The following is a 19,466-nucleotide window of genomic DNA, read 5'->3' as shown; positions in this document are numbered from 1 at the left end:
ATATACACGTGCCATGATTTTTGTCGAACCAGGTTGCGTTCTGGCTATACTCAACCAGACTTGTACAAATTTCCGGGTTCTCTAAATGCGCAACTAGAACTACAACTACGTTAGGCTGAACAGGAAGCAGATCATCGCCTTTCCCATGGGCTTCTACCGACCACGTTACCGCCGCATTGCGCACAATCTTGACGGCGATAGATTCGGTTACCTCCCTCACTACATCATTCCATTGGCACACTTCGTATCATGCTAGGAATGTGTCTGCGTAAATAAAACGGCGAACGGAATGCAGGTAATAATGTGCTCGTCGACCGGGTGTACGATACCTACCATAATTTTTCAAGGGTGTACCGCTTCTACAGGGCGTACCGGGTGTACTAGACCCTTATTTAGTCAACACTCATCCCGATGCTATAATGAGGGTATGCATATTATTTATTTCTTAGAAATCTACCGACGGTATAATCGCGTGGATAGGGTGAGGAAAATTTACAAGTTGAATAAATCGGCTAAAAAATATTCTATACATCAGGGGTCTCAAACTCAAATGTGCTCGCGGGTCAATTTCCTAGTTTTGAAGACACCGCGGGCCGCAGGTGACTGACATTCCACATGTGACAGCACACTCATTAGGGGTGTATGTATGTTGTGTAACGAATTCAGTGTTGCCAATTTAGCGATTTTCGCGCTAGATCTAGTGATTTTTCATCCGGTTTAGCGCCAAAAATATGGATCTAGCGCCTAGCGATAAATCTAGAGAGTTTTGAAAAGTATTTAGCGATTATTTAGCGCTTTTTTTTACCGAAAATAACTAATAAAGAACAGTTCTGGCCGACGACTGCATTGGCTGCATTGGGATTGGCGTAAGCGGTGTCTTACCAAAAAAGCCTAGAAGTGGGCCGTGCTATAAGTCGGCTATTACGGAATAAATATGAAGAATATCGGCCTGGTGTATATGACCATAGTAGTCGACAAACACCATGAATACTACATACAAACAAACAAACTGCATTGGCTATATACCGGCCACCAGATAGCGGACTCCGATGATTACTAACCTACGGATAGATACTAAACTCCCGGCGGTTACGCATGGGCAATGAGTGTCTCTTCTTGCGGAGTAATCTAAAAGTAGCATAATTGGCAGTGCTATATATGGGGACCTGAGCGCTGAAATTTAATATAATTGGCCTTGATCGAAAGCTGTTGTCGCAGTGATTTTGAAAATACAAATTGATTTTTTTTTCAGGTAAATGGAACCATGCATGCACCCCCAAACAGCCCTCAAAGTCTGAAAACCGGCATTGCTCCAACAATGGCAGAGCCGCAACACAATGAGCATAACAATGACCACTTTCGTTCAGCGATTGTTCTGATCAATGCCGATTTTCAGACTTTAGGGGCTGTTTTGAGGTCGTTTCATTGTCTTGACAAGGATTTAATTCGTATTGTCGGAATCAGTGTGATACTAGTTTTCGTTCAAGACCAGATTTGTTTAAATTTCATACGCCGGGTTGGTCATCGGATTATTTTCTTAAGGTCTCTACTTATAGTGACTGTCAAACCAGGTTCAAGTCGTGTTGCGTCGGGTCAAGTCGCATGTCGTGTACCTGTACAAGTGTGTCAAGTCACATGTCGTGTTCAAGTACTCCAACACAGTTTAGAGAAATCAAGCGCATTTCCACGGTACATTGCATCACGTATTCACGGACGCATCGAGCAAGGCACGCTTATATAGTGAGCGGTTATACCTGCAAACCTGGTCGGTGGTCATGCTCACGCAGAGCGACCATCGATCTCGCTTCCCATGACATGCCGCCCTATTCTTGTCGCATTATTTTCTTTACCGTCTTCTTTACTTTCATTCAGTGTGCAATCTGTGCATGCCTACTCTTTACATCGCCTAGGCCAAGGTGGGTGTCTGATTCCATAGACAAACCCAAGTCGCTTCGACATCTTCCTGTCTATTTATTGTATCGCATTTTTTGTGGTGTATTGAAATGATAAAATTGCTAATAAACCAATGATGATGATGATGATGATGAAAGCGATCAGCTTTGTCGTAATGTACTGCACGTTTTGTCCCGCTTAAAGATGACTATTACGTATTATGAACTAGGAATATGATAAGTGTGTTTGGCTCCAGACGAGTAAAATATAGCCGAGAAGAATGCTTTGATATTATGGTTTAATTTAATACCTTTAGCAATTAATGCAGATTTAGCGCTATTTTTAGCGCTTTTTTTCTCAATATTTAGCGACATCTAGCGATTTTTGACACCAGTTTTAGCGATTTTTTTCCATCCGGAGTTGGCAACACTGGTAACGATTGTTAGTTGCTATTGTGATGGTACTATTATTTTCAGGCCGCCAAGTGTCTAGCACAGACTATACGTGAAATGGACACTTGCTGGCAGAGGTGGTCAGTAGCGAAGTACTTCTACTTTTTGGAAGTACTCAAGTAGTTTTCCTCTACTTCTGGTACTTACTCAAGTAGATCTGATTTTCTCTACTTCTACTTCCACTTCGTAATATTTTGTGATCTGCTTACTTACTTTTAGCTATTTTCAGTTTGTCAAGTAGAAGTAGTTTAATCCCCCAATACGAGAGATTGCGTGAGGAATTTCGGGGCTGTTTTCAAGGAGTACCAACATTTAATATTCATAAAAGTCAAGTAAATCCCAGAAATTTTGTTGCGCTTCTCGCACAGTAGTTATGAAGTAACTAGTTTTCACGAAAGTATCAGTGAATATAATTTAAGTACCGGATTGCTTGGTTCCGCTCACACCGCATTGTCGCCCATATCAAATATTTCATCACAGTAAATATGGCCCACCATAACGTTTGAAACTATCGCTTCGCAATCTAGCAATTATCTATCATATCGCAATCTAGCAGCCCATGACGTGTCCTGCTAATCTGGAAAATCCGTTTTTTTTCACGTTACACCTGTTTTAGCGGATCACCTTTGGAGCTTTACGGACAAAACACATGAGATCTATTTTCCGCTTTTTAGGAGTGGTATTTGTATTTCACTTTCAATTCCGAGCATCATACTTAGATTTCTAATTACTTTCAGCTCTTTTGTCTGCAGAACATACATGTTTAAGCATAAAAAGCAAGTGTAGTATTGGCTCTATTTTCCGAAAATAAAGCTACACTGAATATAAATTTTACGATCCACGATATTTGTAATTAACGTATACTAATAATGCAAAGTGTTGAAACCGTATCCGATACAACTTCTCCGTATTGCTCTTCGACTAAACTTGGGGCCTTATCATATGGGGTAGGGCGTCATACCATGAAGCTCTCTAAAACGGGGTCTTGTAGTAAACAAAGGGTTAGTATCTAATTTTCATATCAATACTATAATTTGCATCCCATGATGTGAAAGAATCCTCATTCTGTCGAAAATTGATACCTCCTCCTCCTGGGATGCATCAATACGAATCAAGCTCTCTGCACCTTCCGCATAGCTCAAATTGCAGCTTTTGAAAGTACATGCGAACGAATTAGGACTGTTTTCAAAACTACTTACTTACTTGAGTAGATTTAAAGTCAGTCAATTCTACTTCTACTTCAAGTAGTTTTAGGTGGCTTATGGAAGAAGTACTTCTACTTCCACTTGAGTAGATTTTTTCGTCGGTACTTCTACTTCTACTTGAGTAGCTTTCTTGGCTACTTTGACCACCTCTGCTTGCTGGACACATGACAATGCATATCCGTCTCGTTTGAACTGGCTACCGTGAGGAAGCAGAAATAAAGCTGTCTAAAAACTATTGTGCATCTCTTTGCACCGACTATATTAGAAGGTCTTCCACACACAAACATCGTGAAAATTAGTTTACTATTTTCAATATTCATGCTTGGCGCGGAGAAAAATCACATTTTCAAATATTTGTATTGTTTTTGTGCTGGCCATAATTTGTCAAAATTATGAGTTATAGCCACCATGCAAGAGGACAGATCCATCATGGCATCGTGATAGCTGTCGCGCTGTAATATTGCAGCTATAGTGGACATTTGACGTGCCCCAATTATAGGTAGAATATTTCATATTCATAGCAGTGTTTCTTAACCTTTTTGCCATCGTTCCCGTTGTGCTTCCAATAAGATTTCTCGTACCCCTGTCCATTTTCAACAAAATTTCTGATGGTGCCAATACTAAAATCAAAAAGCCTATTCACATATAATCGCGCATAGTGAAGAGAATATTTTTCTGTTGAATAAGTCGGCCCAGAAAATATTCCACTTTTTGTAGGTTTGAAATATAACTTTAAGTTCTAGATAGCATAGCCTATAGGCCTAACTCCGCAATACATGTCGTGCCACCTGATGTGGTGCTCCGTACCCCGAAGCAGCCCACGGACCTCTCGTTAAGAGCCCCTGGAATGGAAATGTCCAATCGCTGGAGAATACGTTGGTGTTACAGCGGTGGAGCGTACCACCACCTTACTCGGTCACCGGCGATAATAACATGGATAAAGACACCAAAGATCACGCAGGATTTAACTAAATATACATCATAAGGGCAGCAGAATGCGGAAGGCCAATGATTTACATACTGATCTGATTAGATAGCTATATACGTAACTAAACGCAGCTACGACCTTTTTATATATGACTATTTCCCATGACAGTTTGATAGTTTGTTGCGTCCGTGATCGTACCAATCAAGGCTTTCAGAGTCACGAGTCCTTCTCTGATTTTAAAGTTTGACCCAATTCAACTCGAGTCATTTTTATTTTATCACCCAGTCAGTCCGAATTCGAGTAATTTTACGAACGGTTCCCAACCTTTTCGACTCATCGCCCCCTTTTGAAGCTCCACACCGATCGTCGGCCCCCAAATATTGGGAACCGAAAAATGGGTATACAAGCTGGGATCACCGGCGAGTTGACTAATAAAAAAAGGTCAACTTTTCGGCTCGACCTAGAAATTACACTTTTGCAGCTAAATTTTCGTGAGTTGGCTAAAAAAAAAAGTCATTTCTCCAACTTGACGCCAATCAGGACCGTAACAGCACTTCGTCAGCCCCCTCCCAAACGTTGGTCTTGGGCCCCCATAGGGCGATAAACCAAACCCCAGACCCCCCCCCCCTCAGCCAGTGGGCATTTTGTCGCTACATATCACATTTTGTCGCTACCCTATTTCATGTACTGTTTCGTGAGTCACCGTATTTCGGCTAAGCGCGCGAAGAACGACAAATTTAATTAATTCATGTTTTAATCGGTCAATATGGTCGGGAATTGCATATATATTGCTATCAATTTTTTATCCTCTTCCTGCTCACGTAATCAGATTTACCGGCAGAGCTGAGTGTGGTGTGTTGGAAAAGGTAGGACTCTTAAATAATAATTAAACATTTTCGGGTGGACCCGTTGTTGTATTGACTTCGTTGCATGATGCTTTTTCGTGACCTCCTATATCAGCTATGTCAAAATTTATGGAAATCGCCAGAATGTACCAAACAAAAAGACGCACATGATTTCAAATTGGTATTTCTTAACTGGCAAATAATTTTTCTCTTCGGGATGGCATTTGTCCTGTAGAGGGTTCAGATCACCAGAAGAGGAACATTCGACGCCAGCCATTGAGGCGTCTATGGACAATTAAACATATATATATATTTTATATATATCTAAGTTTTCGGTCAGCGCAAGGGCATTCCTTTTCGGCCAAAATCTTCTCGCTGCTGGTCGTTCTGGCATACTTCTCGGAGTCGTATGTTACATGGCCTATAACTTCATATGTCTTGGTGTGTCGTGGCGCAGTAATGGCCGACGCCGAAGTCTCCATTTCCCAAAATCATGCGTATTTTTGTTGGAGGAAGGGTACCCCAAAATCAAGATATATGACAACATTAAATCGCTAAAAAAAAATTGAAAAAGTTGCATGAATTTCTAAAAAATTACTATATAATTTATGGTAATTCACGAAATAATTTCGGGCCCCCAATTGGAGGATTTAGGGTGCGGCAGTTACGGTCCTGACTCCATACAGTTGTTTTACATTGCCATTGCCCCCTTATCGCTCCCTTCGTCCATTTTCGCCCCCCCCTATCGCCCCCTTCGTTATTTCCGCCCCCCTAGACCGCCAAATCGCCCCCTGGGGGGCGATATCGCCCACGTTGGGAACCACTGGTCTAAACCACAATTTTCAGTCACGAATCATCAGCATGCTGACATGTTTTATCATCATGAACAAGAAATGTGTCATAATAGATGATCTTCCACCGCATGTGGTAGCTTTTGAAATGAACCGCGTAGTCATGCAACACATTATACAGCCGTTGATTTGAGTTCTAGTTTTGGCTGTGAATTTGAATTTATACCACTGTTTTGAATCTGATGGAATTAACATTCAGCGTTCGAATTTATGTGATTCGAGCGTAAAACCAGCCTGTCATGTTAGACTGCAGCCCGAAGAAGGCAATGAATGCCTCCTTTGATACGACAACGTTAACAAAATGTACACCCAAGTGTCATTGTGTCGCGTACCGGACGAGGACCCTTGAAATGACGCGAGAGTGGTAGAGTCCAATGCCAGTTCTTGATAGGCATAGACTTGACATTTTATCACTTTGTTATTGTGAAGTCGAACGTAGGAGACCTGCTACATGGGCTTTCGTGCTATTGATTTTGTCGATACCGATGGCTGACAAAACGCAGGTGAAGCTTAAAGTTGCGCAGCATATGTTGGAAGCACGAGACCAGTCTTTAAGCGAAACTGTGGTATTGGGTTCGCAGACACCTTTGTCGTGCACAGAGCGATGGTCGGGAAAACAGGTATAGTAGTATATATGTTGATTACAGTCTACGCCAGGGGCGGGCAATTTCTCCAGTCGGCGGGCCGGATATGAGAAAATGAAGTGCTTGGCAGGCAGGGTTCATGAATCGATGCATTGAACGCGTATTTATCCATCCAAACAAAGATTAATAACATTTAATGAAAACTTAAAATTTGAAGCATAGAGACCAAAGCAGTATTCAATGAATTTATGAACGTAAGGCACTTCTATAACTGTTGAAGTCAATGAGACATCTGTGGTCGATCGTAGTTGTATACACGGTTTTTTAAATCTGGCGTCATGTCGGACACGAAGAGGACAAAGAACTATTATTTGTGTCCGAAAAAAAAAGGATAATCAACATGAACTATAATTTGACGTAGTAATCGGTGGTGGGGAATTGCGGGATACTGTGACCGCCGGCATATTAACATCTAAGGCCAAAAACTGTCTGCGGGCCGCTCAAAATCACGTCGCGTGCCATATCCGGCCCGCGGGCCGTATGTTGCCCGCCCCTGGTCTACGCAATGCTGCACGAATATTGCTAAAATCAGACAAGACCAATGAAAATTTGCTTTAGTATTATAAAACATTCGCACTACTGTACGTTAGGCGTCGTCGGAAGTTCAGGGATGGTCATCACGGGCCTTAGTCTTTAGGTCATGGACGGGCAACATACAATTCGCGACGGGATTTTGAGCTGCCCGCAGACATCAGTTACCGGTCTTACGTGATAATGACAGTTCTCTGTTTTCTTAGTGTTCTTTGATTCTTTGTTTTCCATTTTAGTCACGTGACAAACATAGGAACTTGTCATTTTTACCTTGTCTCATGCCGGAAAGTTGATCAAAGTGAAATTTGGGCTGATTAGAGCAATAATATGGTGGAACTGACACAAATAATGAACAAAAGGTTCCTACATCCGACATGCAGCCAGAGTTCAAAGAATGACAACTCTAATCGACCACATGCGTCTTATTGACTTCAACAGCTATTGAAGTACATTACGTTAATAAATTCATATACTGGTTTTGTCTCTCTCTATGCTTTAAACTTAAAATCTACACTCATTATGATTTATTGCTTGTGTAGGTGGATAAAGACGCGATTGATGTGTCGATTCAGGAATGCGGCTCGCTGAGTGCTTCATTTTCCCATATCAGGACCGCCGGCTGGAGAAGTTGCCCCTTCTGCCGTAGGTCATAATTGTAGGCACTATGGGCGTTTACCGATACAAATAGCAGCACTTCAACTACGGAACAGTCGTTAGGCAAACGCCCTTGTTTAAAACATGTTTATTATTGTTGTTTTTTCTAGCCATGACGTCCCTAATCTTTAACTGGATGTAGATTGCCATTGACAATTGAAAATCTAGGGTAAATATGGCTCCTTCGACGAAAAAGGCTTCCGACCACTGTCATAAACAAACCAAAAATTTATTTCACCAAGATTACATCGTTATGCATCCTTTTTACGGTCAGCGGTCATCATCATAAAAACACTCATTCCGTACCAGTTTCAGTTATAGTTGAGTACCATGCGCGATACGGAGGCCTATTGCGTTTGGTGGCGTATGCCAAGTAACCTGATAATCATGAGCAAAACTTCGTTGCAAATCAACTTCCATTTCCAGTTTTGAGTCATTTTACATTTACGTTTACCCTCAAAGCAATGCCGGTGTCTCATAATATACTACTTGCTTCGCTTAGTGCTGTTCTGATGGCGTTTTGTGGCGTGAGATGACGAATCTGGCATAGCCTCGATGCAAGCCAGCATTCCCTTCCAGGTTTTTGTTGTCGCAATTGGGTGGCTGGGCAATCTGGACATATATGGGCTATGCCTACAGCATTTTAATGACGGGTGCCAAAGAATCTGGCAATCGCGCACCATGAGTAGACCTTCGAAATTTATTGCAGCTATAACGATGGTCAAAAACATCGCCGCTATGCAGAATTTGGCGAAAAAGTTTTTCAGCAAATGCATTGCTATTAGATATGCTGTAACTTGTAGGCTATATCATGCTTGGCACAACCGGGGTGCCGCGGCACCCCAGGGCAGGGTTGTAACCAAGTCACAGGGCTCCGAGTCACAAGTCAATCTCACATTTTTAATTTTGACTCGAGTCAAGTCGAGTCATATTCAATTCGCCACTGAGTCAAGTCCGAGTCCAAGTCATCGAGCAGAGGTTCGAGTCCGAGTCATGGTTTTATGACTCGAGTCCGAGTCCAAGTCATTGTGTTGACTGCTCAGTTTCCAGATAAAGTCTTGTTAAACCCACTGTTATAACTCTGTTTGGTGATATCGAATGGTACGCATTAATAATGTACTAATTTTCCTCACTTTTAATAGTTTCTGGTCGCATTTTCAAGTACCAGTACCAATAGACGAACTCCCAACAGGGTTGTTATACTTTACTACTATTCGAAATTACAATGAAACGTCGCTCTTGGCCTTCTGAGTCTCGAGTCATATGACTTGGTTCGAGTCATGCGTAATGACTCGAGTCATTTCAGCATTTTGAGAAAATGACTCGAGTCAAGTCGAGTCATCAGAAAATCGTGACTTTTGTCTGACTCGAGTCGAGTGATGACTCGAGTCATTACAACCCTGCCCTAGGGTACTGATTCGACTGATCAGGGGCGTCGCGAGAAAAGGCGGCGTAGAAGTGACTTGCCGTTAATATTAAAATTAAGGACATCGAATTTCCTAGTAGCATTTGGGAAGCTGATGACTACAAAATATTATCATCAGTCGGCTGGGCCGTTATTAAGGCTGGGCCGAAAGTGATACGGTAGTTGGCGTAGAGAGAAATCAACCACCACCAAGCAGGTTGTTTTGAATGCATCAGCTTATTACATGGTATTGTGTCTTATGCATCGCATTGTGCATTAGGTGTTTTGAGAGGATAAAAGTAATAATACGTCTATTGCCTCTTTTTAGTCACCGCCATCACCATTTGCAAAGGCCTGGTTTGAGTACATACTTGAAATTTTCGGCATCCTCTTCAGCCTTATTGAATACATCCTATCGTGTCTTGTGTATCGCATTGTATATTGGGTGTTTTGTGCGGATATAGTAATATTAGTACCTCCGATAACCATTCACATAGTCACCCTCGGTCACCAAAATTTGCGGATGTAGGTCCGTTTTGATGATCTTTTCATGCAGTAACCAGCTTGCCAAATTTTATTTCACCAAGAGTAGGCTACTCGAAGTGCACCGCGAACTATTTTTCGATTTCCGTGTGGGCCACGAGGTCAAAAAGTTCGGAAACCACTGATGGCTTAGCGGTAGCACCTTCCTATATACTCCTATATACTAGTTATCGACTGTGAAAATTGCTCCTGTCCCGGGTGGCTCGGCTCTGAAGACTATGTCATATCGAGCCTCCCGTCTACCTTACATGTCTCATTTCACTGTTACATTTTTGTAGTGTTATGTTGATATGTAATGTATACGAATAAAGATTCTCTCTCTCTCTCTCTCTCTCTCTCCGATCTCTCTAACCTACGTACATACCCCTAGCAACTTGTTGGCACGTGTGCCCACACTCCCCAATGATAACCTGGCGATTTCGTGTCGAGATAAGCCGGTGTGAAAAAACACAGGAATCTAAACGATTCGTGGTTGTCCCCAGCCCGCCAGTGCGACGTGCAGTGCATGCTAGCCTGCGTAATAGGCTACATTCCTAGAATCTAAATCGCCTTATTGGCGTTTGCAGCATATGCTTGATATTTAGTGGGAAACCAAGTGCATTCATTATTGGCCTCTATGACTGCTTGTAGGCAGTTCGCATTTCGTCCAAAACATCGACGTGATTTAACAAGCAAAATCTCTTCAGTTTGGGTCCTACCACGAATCTGATCGGACTTTACCGAATCTCCAGGACAGCTGGTCATCATCGAAGAGGTGGAATGAAGGTTGGTTGGTTGGTTGAATGAATGCGCACCGTGGATATTTTCGTTCGTTGTAATGAAATTCATTTCCTTACTTACATTTAGTTTTTTTTTTAGTTTTTGCGTCAGATGACTTCGGTTTTTTGCATTGGGGAGTAGGCTAGTGTACGTACCTCAGTGCAATCTTCGAGTGCGACACCAAAGTTTATATTTTTTTCGAAATGTTAGTGGTTTATCTAGGTTGCTCATCGCCATTCGATCTTCCTAAGCCAGGCGTTCTTAAACTGGGGTCTGTGAAGATCAACCAAAATAGCACGGAATAGGGTACAAGATCGACTGTGCCTGGCAAATGTGTATAAAACCGACAGACATAAACAGAAAAGTCCTGTGTTCATCGTTACATATTGAGGGTCATTCGAGAATCGCATAATACCAGAGTTGGTTCGCTACGGGAAGAATGTGTGTATTTGATGTGTGTGTATGTGTAGTGATGAAATTACCCGTATAGAGGAAAAGTGGGTCTAGGGGCGGTGCTGAATGTTGATGCCGCAGCAGTAGCATTTGATTTTGTTCGCAGCCGATTCGCTCTCCGATATCGTTGTCAATTATTTACAAATATATATACATATGTGCATGTGCAATTTGCATGTCGTGAGTGAACATTTTACTATTCTGACAACGTTAGCGCGAGCACCTTGGTTGAATGCAGACAGATTTTGAAGCATCCATTGAGTTGCGCTATTGAATAGATGTTTGCTTGGTATCAACGGCCGAAACAATATCTAGTTAGGCCTATAGATATAGACATGTTAAGGTTGACATATTAGTACTGCTTGGGGTCTGCAACCACTAATAAAATTAATGGGACCACGCTAAAAAAATTTAAGAATCACTGGCCTAAGCGGCGTCACAAAATCCTAGGACGAAGGGGGACAGATATGTTTCGAGTTGGTTATATATAAGTCGCTATAAGTCGGCAGTTCAGGAATAGAGCATCGTTCACAATTTGTATAAGAAAATATCGGTATCGACCAATAAAGATGAAAAATAGTAGAAGTGGGGAATCAGAAGGCTTGTCGCGTCTTCACTTGGCTACATGTACACATTTTTCGGAGACTGTAGGTAACATGTCTCCACGGCCCACTGAGCTCTTAATGGCTTGCCTCGAGTATAGGCCTCATTTGTGGTGACTAGAGAAGTTCACTCGTTGGAGAAAATTCCAAGATACTCCTGTCTACTAAACTAATCAGCGACTGCTAGACTGTGAAGATTGATATACTGTATTTTTAGCATACAGGTATACCTATGCAGCCTTTCTAGTTTAATTCATGTCCAAACATACCAATCGATGTAAAGCTTTTCAAATAAATGCTCCGAAGTTTTGGAAATGCGCGTTAAGCTAGATGCCATAACTTTTGGATATCGGCCCAATATATCGGGGTAATCGGTTAACACACTAGGTATCGATTCTATTGGTACCAGCTTAATAATCCGATATCGGTCTCTAATAATGAATCATATATCAGACCATCCGCCCGATCTAAAAATCACTAGCATTGATTTCGAAATACCATGAATACCGAACAACCATTCCGGATGAGTAAACAGATATCATAACAGCACTGTCCTCATTAAAACACTAAACATCCGTCAGTTTTGCCAATCTGCTGCTCTGACCCAATATCTCATATGCAAGTTTTCACTTGTAACTGCCAGATAAACTTGTCGATAACACGATGTCGTAACACTACGCTGGGATGCTGACTGACATTTTCTGACTAATGAGTTATCCCAGTTGCGTTGATAATATCATTATAATGATTACTGTAAACTGTATGATACTCGCGACACCATGCGGATACCGGGATTGTAGCCTTCATGATAGCGAACAATCTCGACATCACAAGAACTATGTACTGCACGGTTATTTGTGATTGATAGATATACCTGGGTGCGCAGATCTGGAGCATAAAAAAGTTGCTAACACTACGTAGACCTGGGTAAAATTAACAGACACATTAACATTTACCAATCAGAGAAATGAACAGACATTGCATAATGCACAACTACCAGGCCAGCCACAAATATCACTAAAATTCTCCCTAGATCTCCTCGAATTCATCTTCACTATAAAATTTGGTTCACTCTATAGTCATTCATCGTACATACGAAACCCCAAGTAGAGATGTAGTAATGGACCGGTATATGAAATGTATACAACTATATTTCACGAAAGTGTTAAATCTGGCATCTATTTGCTAGAAAGTAGGTACGTTGAAGATTTATTGGTATATCTCAGCATTAATAGCAGAGATTATTATCATACGCTGAATTGAAACGGAAATCGCCAAACAGTATTGAATTAACAACGAGATATACAGCAGCACGATCAGACCTTCAAAGTAGGAGGTTGGTCTCCACGTCCACGCCATAACAATCGGAGGTTTACAACGTAGTCAACATTGCTACTCACGTAGATGTAACACGGCGCAAATGTAACAATCGACCTCACCGCTAGTAGGATGGAGAAATCACCTTCATATTTTGAGTGCACATGGGGTGGTTACTGGTTATGTCTCTTAACATACCTGAAGTTACGTTGAACAACGGCGCGAAACCCCGGAATAATTTGAAAAAAACGAAATTTTGTACACTTGAGTAAATATTTTCTGGTATGGAATAATTTGTTCAGAAGAATAATACCTCGAGTGGTTACAACGTAATATATGTAGCTGAAACAATATTACCATGGTCTACCGTGATGAGAGGAAAACTAGGACATGCATCGCCGGGAAGGTACCATACTGAGACATTCATCACGGTCGAGCGTGTCAGGGGAAATTGTAACCTTCTGTTACTTTTGCCCCGTTGCAATATCTTTTTAATGCTGAATATCTGTGTTCATTTGTTGTTATAACCATTTATCTACTGCAGATTAATCTTGCAACAGCCAGAAGTTCAATACCAGAACAGACACTACCTTTCCATACCAATTCTAACATTATCCTCTGTCGGAACGGCCATACAGAAGTGGTGATGTGAATCTTATGGTCCGGTTATTTCCGTAATTCTACTAACCTATCTCATGTTGACCGACTTTTGGTGTGTCGACCTTCAGTGGTCACTTTGGAACTTGCCCATGACTGAATCCTCATTCCCTGACTTTGAGCATGGCCCACTTACATTTTGTCATTTTGTGTGAAAAAATTATTTTAATTTTGTACAGAACAGAAGAATACCATTTGCTTTGATGCCACACAATGTTGTGTCCTCGTTTTGCTAGGGTTATGACTAGCAAAAAAAATTTCAAAATTTTGTGTGTCCTGTAGTCACAAATGATGAACTTTTGTGTCCTGATTTCAAAACTCACGAAAGTTAAGACTGTTTGAACAAAAACCTCCCGCACAAAAATTTTCTAGTTTTCACTGTATGAAGGATAGGCTTTCTTTTGTAGATACAGACTATATAATATATATACCGACTGATTTGAATTTACCTGACTCAATTCCAATTGCAAAGATTTAAAATAGTATTTTGGTACATTTTGATCGCCCAAATTGAATTATTCCTATCGTGTTCTTGTTTACAGTCAATATTAAATAATTATTAAATAATTATTAATTCCAATTTTAGATGTAGACTGTATATATCGTATAATTTCAATTTGTCTGACACAAATCAAACTGGGTGTTCGCAAAGGCGAAAGTAGAACAACTCTAGGTATTTTCAGCGGTCTAGAAAACCGATTAGAAGAATGTGATGCACAGGAAAATTTGAAAATATCATATATCATATGTGACACCGTAGCATCTGTTGATACTGGACGGCAGAATGGCGTTGTTTCGAAACTGCGAAATGCAATGATGAGCATGGGTTTTCATAAACCACAATATATTGTTTGCCAACATCATATCATCGATTCTTAAAGCATATATTAGAGTTCTTCAATCCAACGTCTTCAACAAATCCAACTCTCAGTTACAAATTTGGAGATGATGTGGTAAAACACTACTAAAACTAGGTGCAATCCACCAAGCCAGAATTTCAGATGAAAATATTAGAAAACCGAGGATGTAGGGATGATTTTAAGTTTATCTATGACATGTGCAGAACATGCCGCTCTTTCAAAGAAAATAGTTTAGATTACCACTAATCAAATGGCATAAAGTTCCATCTCTACGCAATGCGAGATGGTGCTCAAGGGCCATCATTGCGTACTTCCAAATCCCCAGGTAGAGAATAACTCTGGAGATAACATGCTTAGTTATCGCAAATGCGTGTCAGGAAGACTGGTATTCTAACCAGATGTCTAAAGATGGCATATACTAGAGCCCGACCGATTATCGGTTTGTCGATAATATCGACACGATATCACACTTTGAAAGAATTATCGGTATCGGCCATTGGAGCTGAAAAATTAGCGGCAATTTACGTGTGACGTCACAACATGGAGGTAGAAAGTCAGAAAACTATAATCTTTGACCGCTAGACTGAGAATATTGATAAATGCTTACACTTTACAGGTGTCCAGATGCAGTTCATTTCATGTTCAAGTATAACAATGGCTGTAAAGATGTTCAAATAAATGCCCTCTGAAGCTTTGAAAATGTGTTTATGTATACATCCAACTTCTTTTGAATATCGGCTGAATGTATTGGGGTTATCGGTCAAGGTGTGAGATATCGGTTTTATCGGTATCGACCAAAAAATCAAATATCGGTCGGGCTCTAGCATATACCAAAGATTATTTGCTGCTATCTTTGCGGTCGAATGTCCTGCAGCGATAAAGTACCCCTAAACCCCATTGGAAGTCGGATATGTCCGTCGAAGATGTCCCTGACACTAACATAATAACAGAAAGGGAAGTCAAATTGATGGATGAACTTTACAAGAAATGCAAAAGGACATATATTTGAAGATTAAATTTGTAGCAAAGAATATCTTTGAATTTTAATTTTTTTTCCATATTTGGACCTGTGTCAAAAATTGATGTTAGTTTGTGCGGGACATTTTTTTCGATTTGAACAAAATGATTATAATTTTATTAATTCATACCAAAATGTTCATCAATTCCTGCAACAGGCGAAATTTTTTTTTAGTCATAACCCTACTGTACACTATCATCAGCCCATTCAACCAAGCTATTTTAGCCAGGTCGGTTTCACACCTTCGTAGATGACCGAATGTCCAACCCATCATGCACGCTGAACTACAGCACCTTGGTAGAAGAGGCCTAATATGTGTAGGGATACGATGGAATGAATGTGTTTCTCGTACACTTTGAGCTCATGCAGAAGGCACGAAGGGTGCTACTTTATTCAGATGCCCAACATGCGATGGGGCGTAGCCTGGAAGCGTTCAAACTTCTATTTTTTAGTTCAATGCAATAATACAATTTGTGCTCCCGTTTTTGTTTTTCATTTCGTTTGTTTATAGTCATAAATATAGCAATGTTATAATTGCCCCGCATGGGCGTTACAATTGCCCCTGGGTACGGGGCGATTATAACATTTGAGCGATGACTTTCGCGACCCGAAATTTCCATGATTGATTGTTGATTGAGTTACATTTTAGTTTTTCTTATCAACTATCGAGTTGATGGCTTCTTTATATAAAAGTTTGGAAATGAAATATCCACGAGAAAAACACGTCATGTTAGTAAATACAAAAAGTTTTACAATTGTCCCCGGTCTCCCCCTACTTCCTTACTGACCATGACGTGACCTGACCAGGTTATCGAATAAATCTTGTCAAAATATTAATGCGCAATATGCATGTTTCGTCTAACTTCAATTATTTTCTTAGTCAAGTTTAGCTTAGCTTAGCGCAAGCTACATTGGACATCATTTCGCTGACAGCATATGTACTCGCTTTCACCCAGCCATAGTGGGTTAGGAACCACTGCTCTTTAAGCCCATAAGTGAGACAACTATTTTATTTTCCGCATACAGATAGCGACTCAGAGGAGGAACAGCGCTGCAGCGAGACAATCCGTCAACCTCCCAATGTGACCGAATCGACAGGCTCCAGAATTCTATCCGCCAGGATGCTCCCGCGCATATCAGACTCGCGTCGGCCACGCAGAGCCTTCTTCAGCGAATGTCAAAGCTTGTATGACAAGATCAAATCGACTTGCAACGCCACGCCTTTCAACTCGCCCCGAAGGTCGTCCTACACCGGCATCGCGGGTGACGACGAAGAAGGCTCAGATTCCGGACGGCCCAGCGTGCAGGGAACGGCCATTTTGCGAAAGGGGCGCGGTGAAAGAGCGCAGCTTATCGATGCCGACGATTTTTTCACAACACCGAAAGACAGCACTCCCATTCAACGAACGATCGAGTACAAAAAACCGAACTTGACGCCGTGGTCCAAGTCCAAACCTCTGACCGGAAGACCGCAAAGCGGTCAGTCGAGATTCGGTAAAAAGTTCTCGACTGACTACGGCACCATTGATATGGCCTGCATAGGCTCGAAGATAAAGGCGGACTTGTCGTCAGTTATGGAAGCAAAGTCTCAGAAGGCCTCGCGAAAATTGAGGAACATGCGAGCTAAAAGTGCTTCTCTTGTGGAGAAAACGTCATGATCTGAAACCATTCATGCCCAGGAAGATCGCTGATCCAACCATATCCAATGAAGATCATTGGTCTTCGGTATACCTTGTTAAATGGGTCTATTTACGACGGATATTAGTGTTGTATCGATTGAAAATATATTTATGGAAGGTCTGCGGTAGCACATCATCGTCCAAAGCCACCAGAGTTACCGCTCCCAACGAATGTAGCGTAGTATCAGCGCCAACTGTCTCTGTGAACGATTTTGTAAATGATATACATAAATTGGTCATTGTAGCCGACATTATCTGTTTGTAAAACGATTTCGAGAAGCTAAAAAATCCAAATGGGACAAGTAGAAAACTACAAGGTGATAATGGCCTATATTCAGGTTTCAGAGGAGTGGTGCTTTAAAGCAGGGTATGCAGTAGTACACTGTGAAGCGTGTGGCCCGCATAGAAAAATTGTGCGGCACGCAAAGTAGTGCATATACTGGAAGGTGTGCGGCTATCCAAATGCGTTTCTAATTTACCTTACGGCCTGCAACGTTGGAGCTAAGCGAAAGTAGGTTGAGAGAAGTCACAAAAACACCAGGTTTAGTAAAATATACTTATATGTCAGCATCCTGGTCGGTTCAAACCAAAGACTTGATTGTAAAAATGGTGGTGCTGACTTGATAACCTTGCGATTCCTCCTCAGCCTGCCTTAACTTTATCGTAGCATACAATCATGCTGGCCATGATGCAATTACATATTTGGCTTGCCCGAGAATATTAGTCACGGTGTAGTAGCAGGTAGCAATGGATGTTAATGCTCGCAATTCATTAAACAAATTAAGCTTTAGTGTACTACCGACGAATCTTGACTAAACTGACTATAACGAAAATATATATATCGGTATATAGTCACATAGAGGAGTTGGCGGACATGCCCCCTCCAAATCAAATTTCTGCCTAGTGCGTTGAGACGTTATTCATTTCCTCTGCGGTGCAATGGACATTGGTACGGAAAGCAGCACAACTGTCATTTTGTGGCAATCCATTACGCATTCAGCAGTAATGTTCTTATGAAGATTTGAACCTACATATACTGGTAGCCGACTTTACATTAGTGGGAATGGGAGTTGTAGGTAGAGGCAATAGTAATTTCGTTGACTCAGTACAGCGCTTGGTTATGGTGGAATCTTGAACAGGGATATCAAAGTAGGATAATTCACATTGCTATGTATAATTGATAGAATCAGTGACATGTTACACTCGTGCTTCCCAGCAGTTATGTCACATTACGCGATACACTTCAAGAACACTTATGCGCTGCTATTGTCCATACCTCTTTGTTAGTTTTACTCCGCGGGATTATATGACTCTCAAGAATGGTAACCAAACAGATCCGTTGTGCTCATGTCAACAATAGCTTAAAAAGTATTGGTTCCAATTCAAGATCAGGCCTATGGCGACCTGGTGGTTTATGATATAAAGCAGCAGCAGGTAGCGGGCGATTGGCATAATACGCAGCGAGGGCGCCGACGAAACTCGATGCGTATGGTTCATAAACCAGTGATAGAAGAGGATATACTTGGTCAACTACTGTAATCATGAAGTAGCGGTTGGTACGTTTGTATAGAAGATCATATATATATCTATGTGTATGTGATCCCTGTAGTCTCGCGATACGTTCAGAGACTTTCTGGTTATAAATCACATATATCCCCATGTAATAATTCTAGGCATAAATGTGTCCATTAGGATACAAGTTGGACTTTGTAATGAGTGTATGGAAAATAAATTCAAGTTACCCGGTTAATATGAATATATTTCCGTTTTGAAACCATCCTTGAAATGGTCGTGTATCAGAAAGGGATGTGAATTCTTGAGAGTGTATGCTACGGTTAGCATCAGCATCTAAAGGTTATCAAGAGCAAGGACTTATGAAGTAAAGAGATTTCCAACTTCACTATATGCAGTGGTGGCCCTACGAACGGGGGGCCCTGGGCGAGACTTACCGGGGGGGGCTATAAGTATCTATCCGTAACTTCTGGGGGGCTCTGCCCCGCAGACCCCCCTTTCGCAGCGGTTATTATTGTCTATCTTTAACCATCGCAAAGGGTTGCCCAGGTGCTGGATTCGGCCACGTCTATTTTGCATGTGTGCAAGGATAGACTACGTCGAAACTAAGTAATTCTACCGCATGCAGAGACGTGATGATTATCAGGATACAAGACTT

The 19,466-nt window shown here is 41.4% G+C and overlaps 1 protein-coding gene across 1 annotated transcript; it reads left to right on the top strand.

Annotated features, from left to right (window-relative positions):
- Positions 1 to 6,335: 6,335 nt before the first annotated feature.
- LOC145459311 (uncharacterized) lies at positions 6,336 to 17,545 on the top strand. The gene is made up of 4 exons (XM_080337960.1): positions 6,336 to 6,538; positions 6,604 to 6,794; positions 10,638 to 10,716; positions 16,644 to 17,545. Exons 2-4 carry the CDS (start codon positions 6,660 to 6,662, stop codon positions 17,273 to 17,275), a joined length of 846 nt encoding a protein of 281 aa, XP_080194086.1. The 5' UTR covers positions 6,336 to 6,538; positions 6,604 to 6,659; the 3' UTR covers positions 17,276 to 17,545.
- Positions 17,546 to 19,466: the final 1,921 nt, after the last annotated feature.

The sequence above is a fragment of the Botryllus schlosseri genome, chromosome 16 (genome assembly GCF_051294905.1).
Source record: "Botryllus schlosseri isolate E-star chromosome 16, Bs_hap1, whole genome shotgun sequence".
In the NCBI taxonomy this organism is placed as follows: Eukaryota; Metazoa; Chordata; class Ascidiacea; order Stolidobranchia; family Styelidae; genus Botryllus; species Botryllus schlosseri.
The sequence above is the reverse complement of the archived record's forward strand: the minus strand, read 5'-3'. Positions and strand labels throughout refer to the sequence as shown.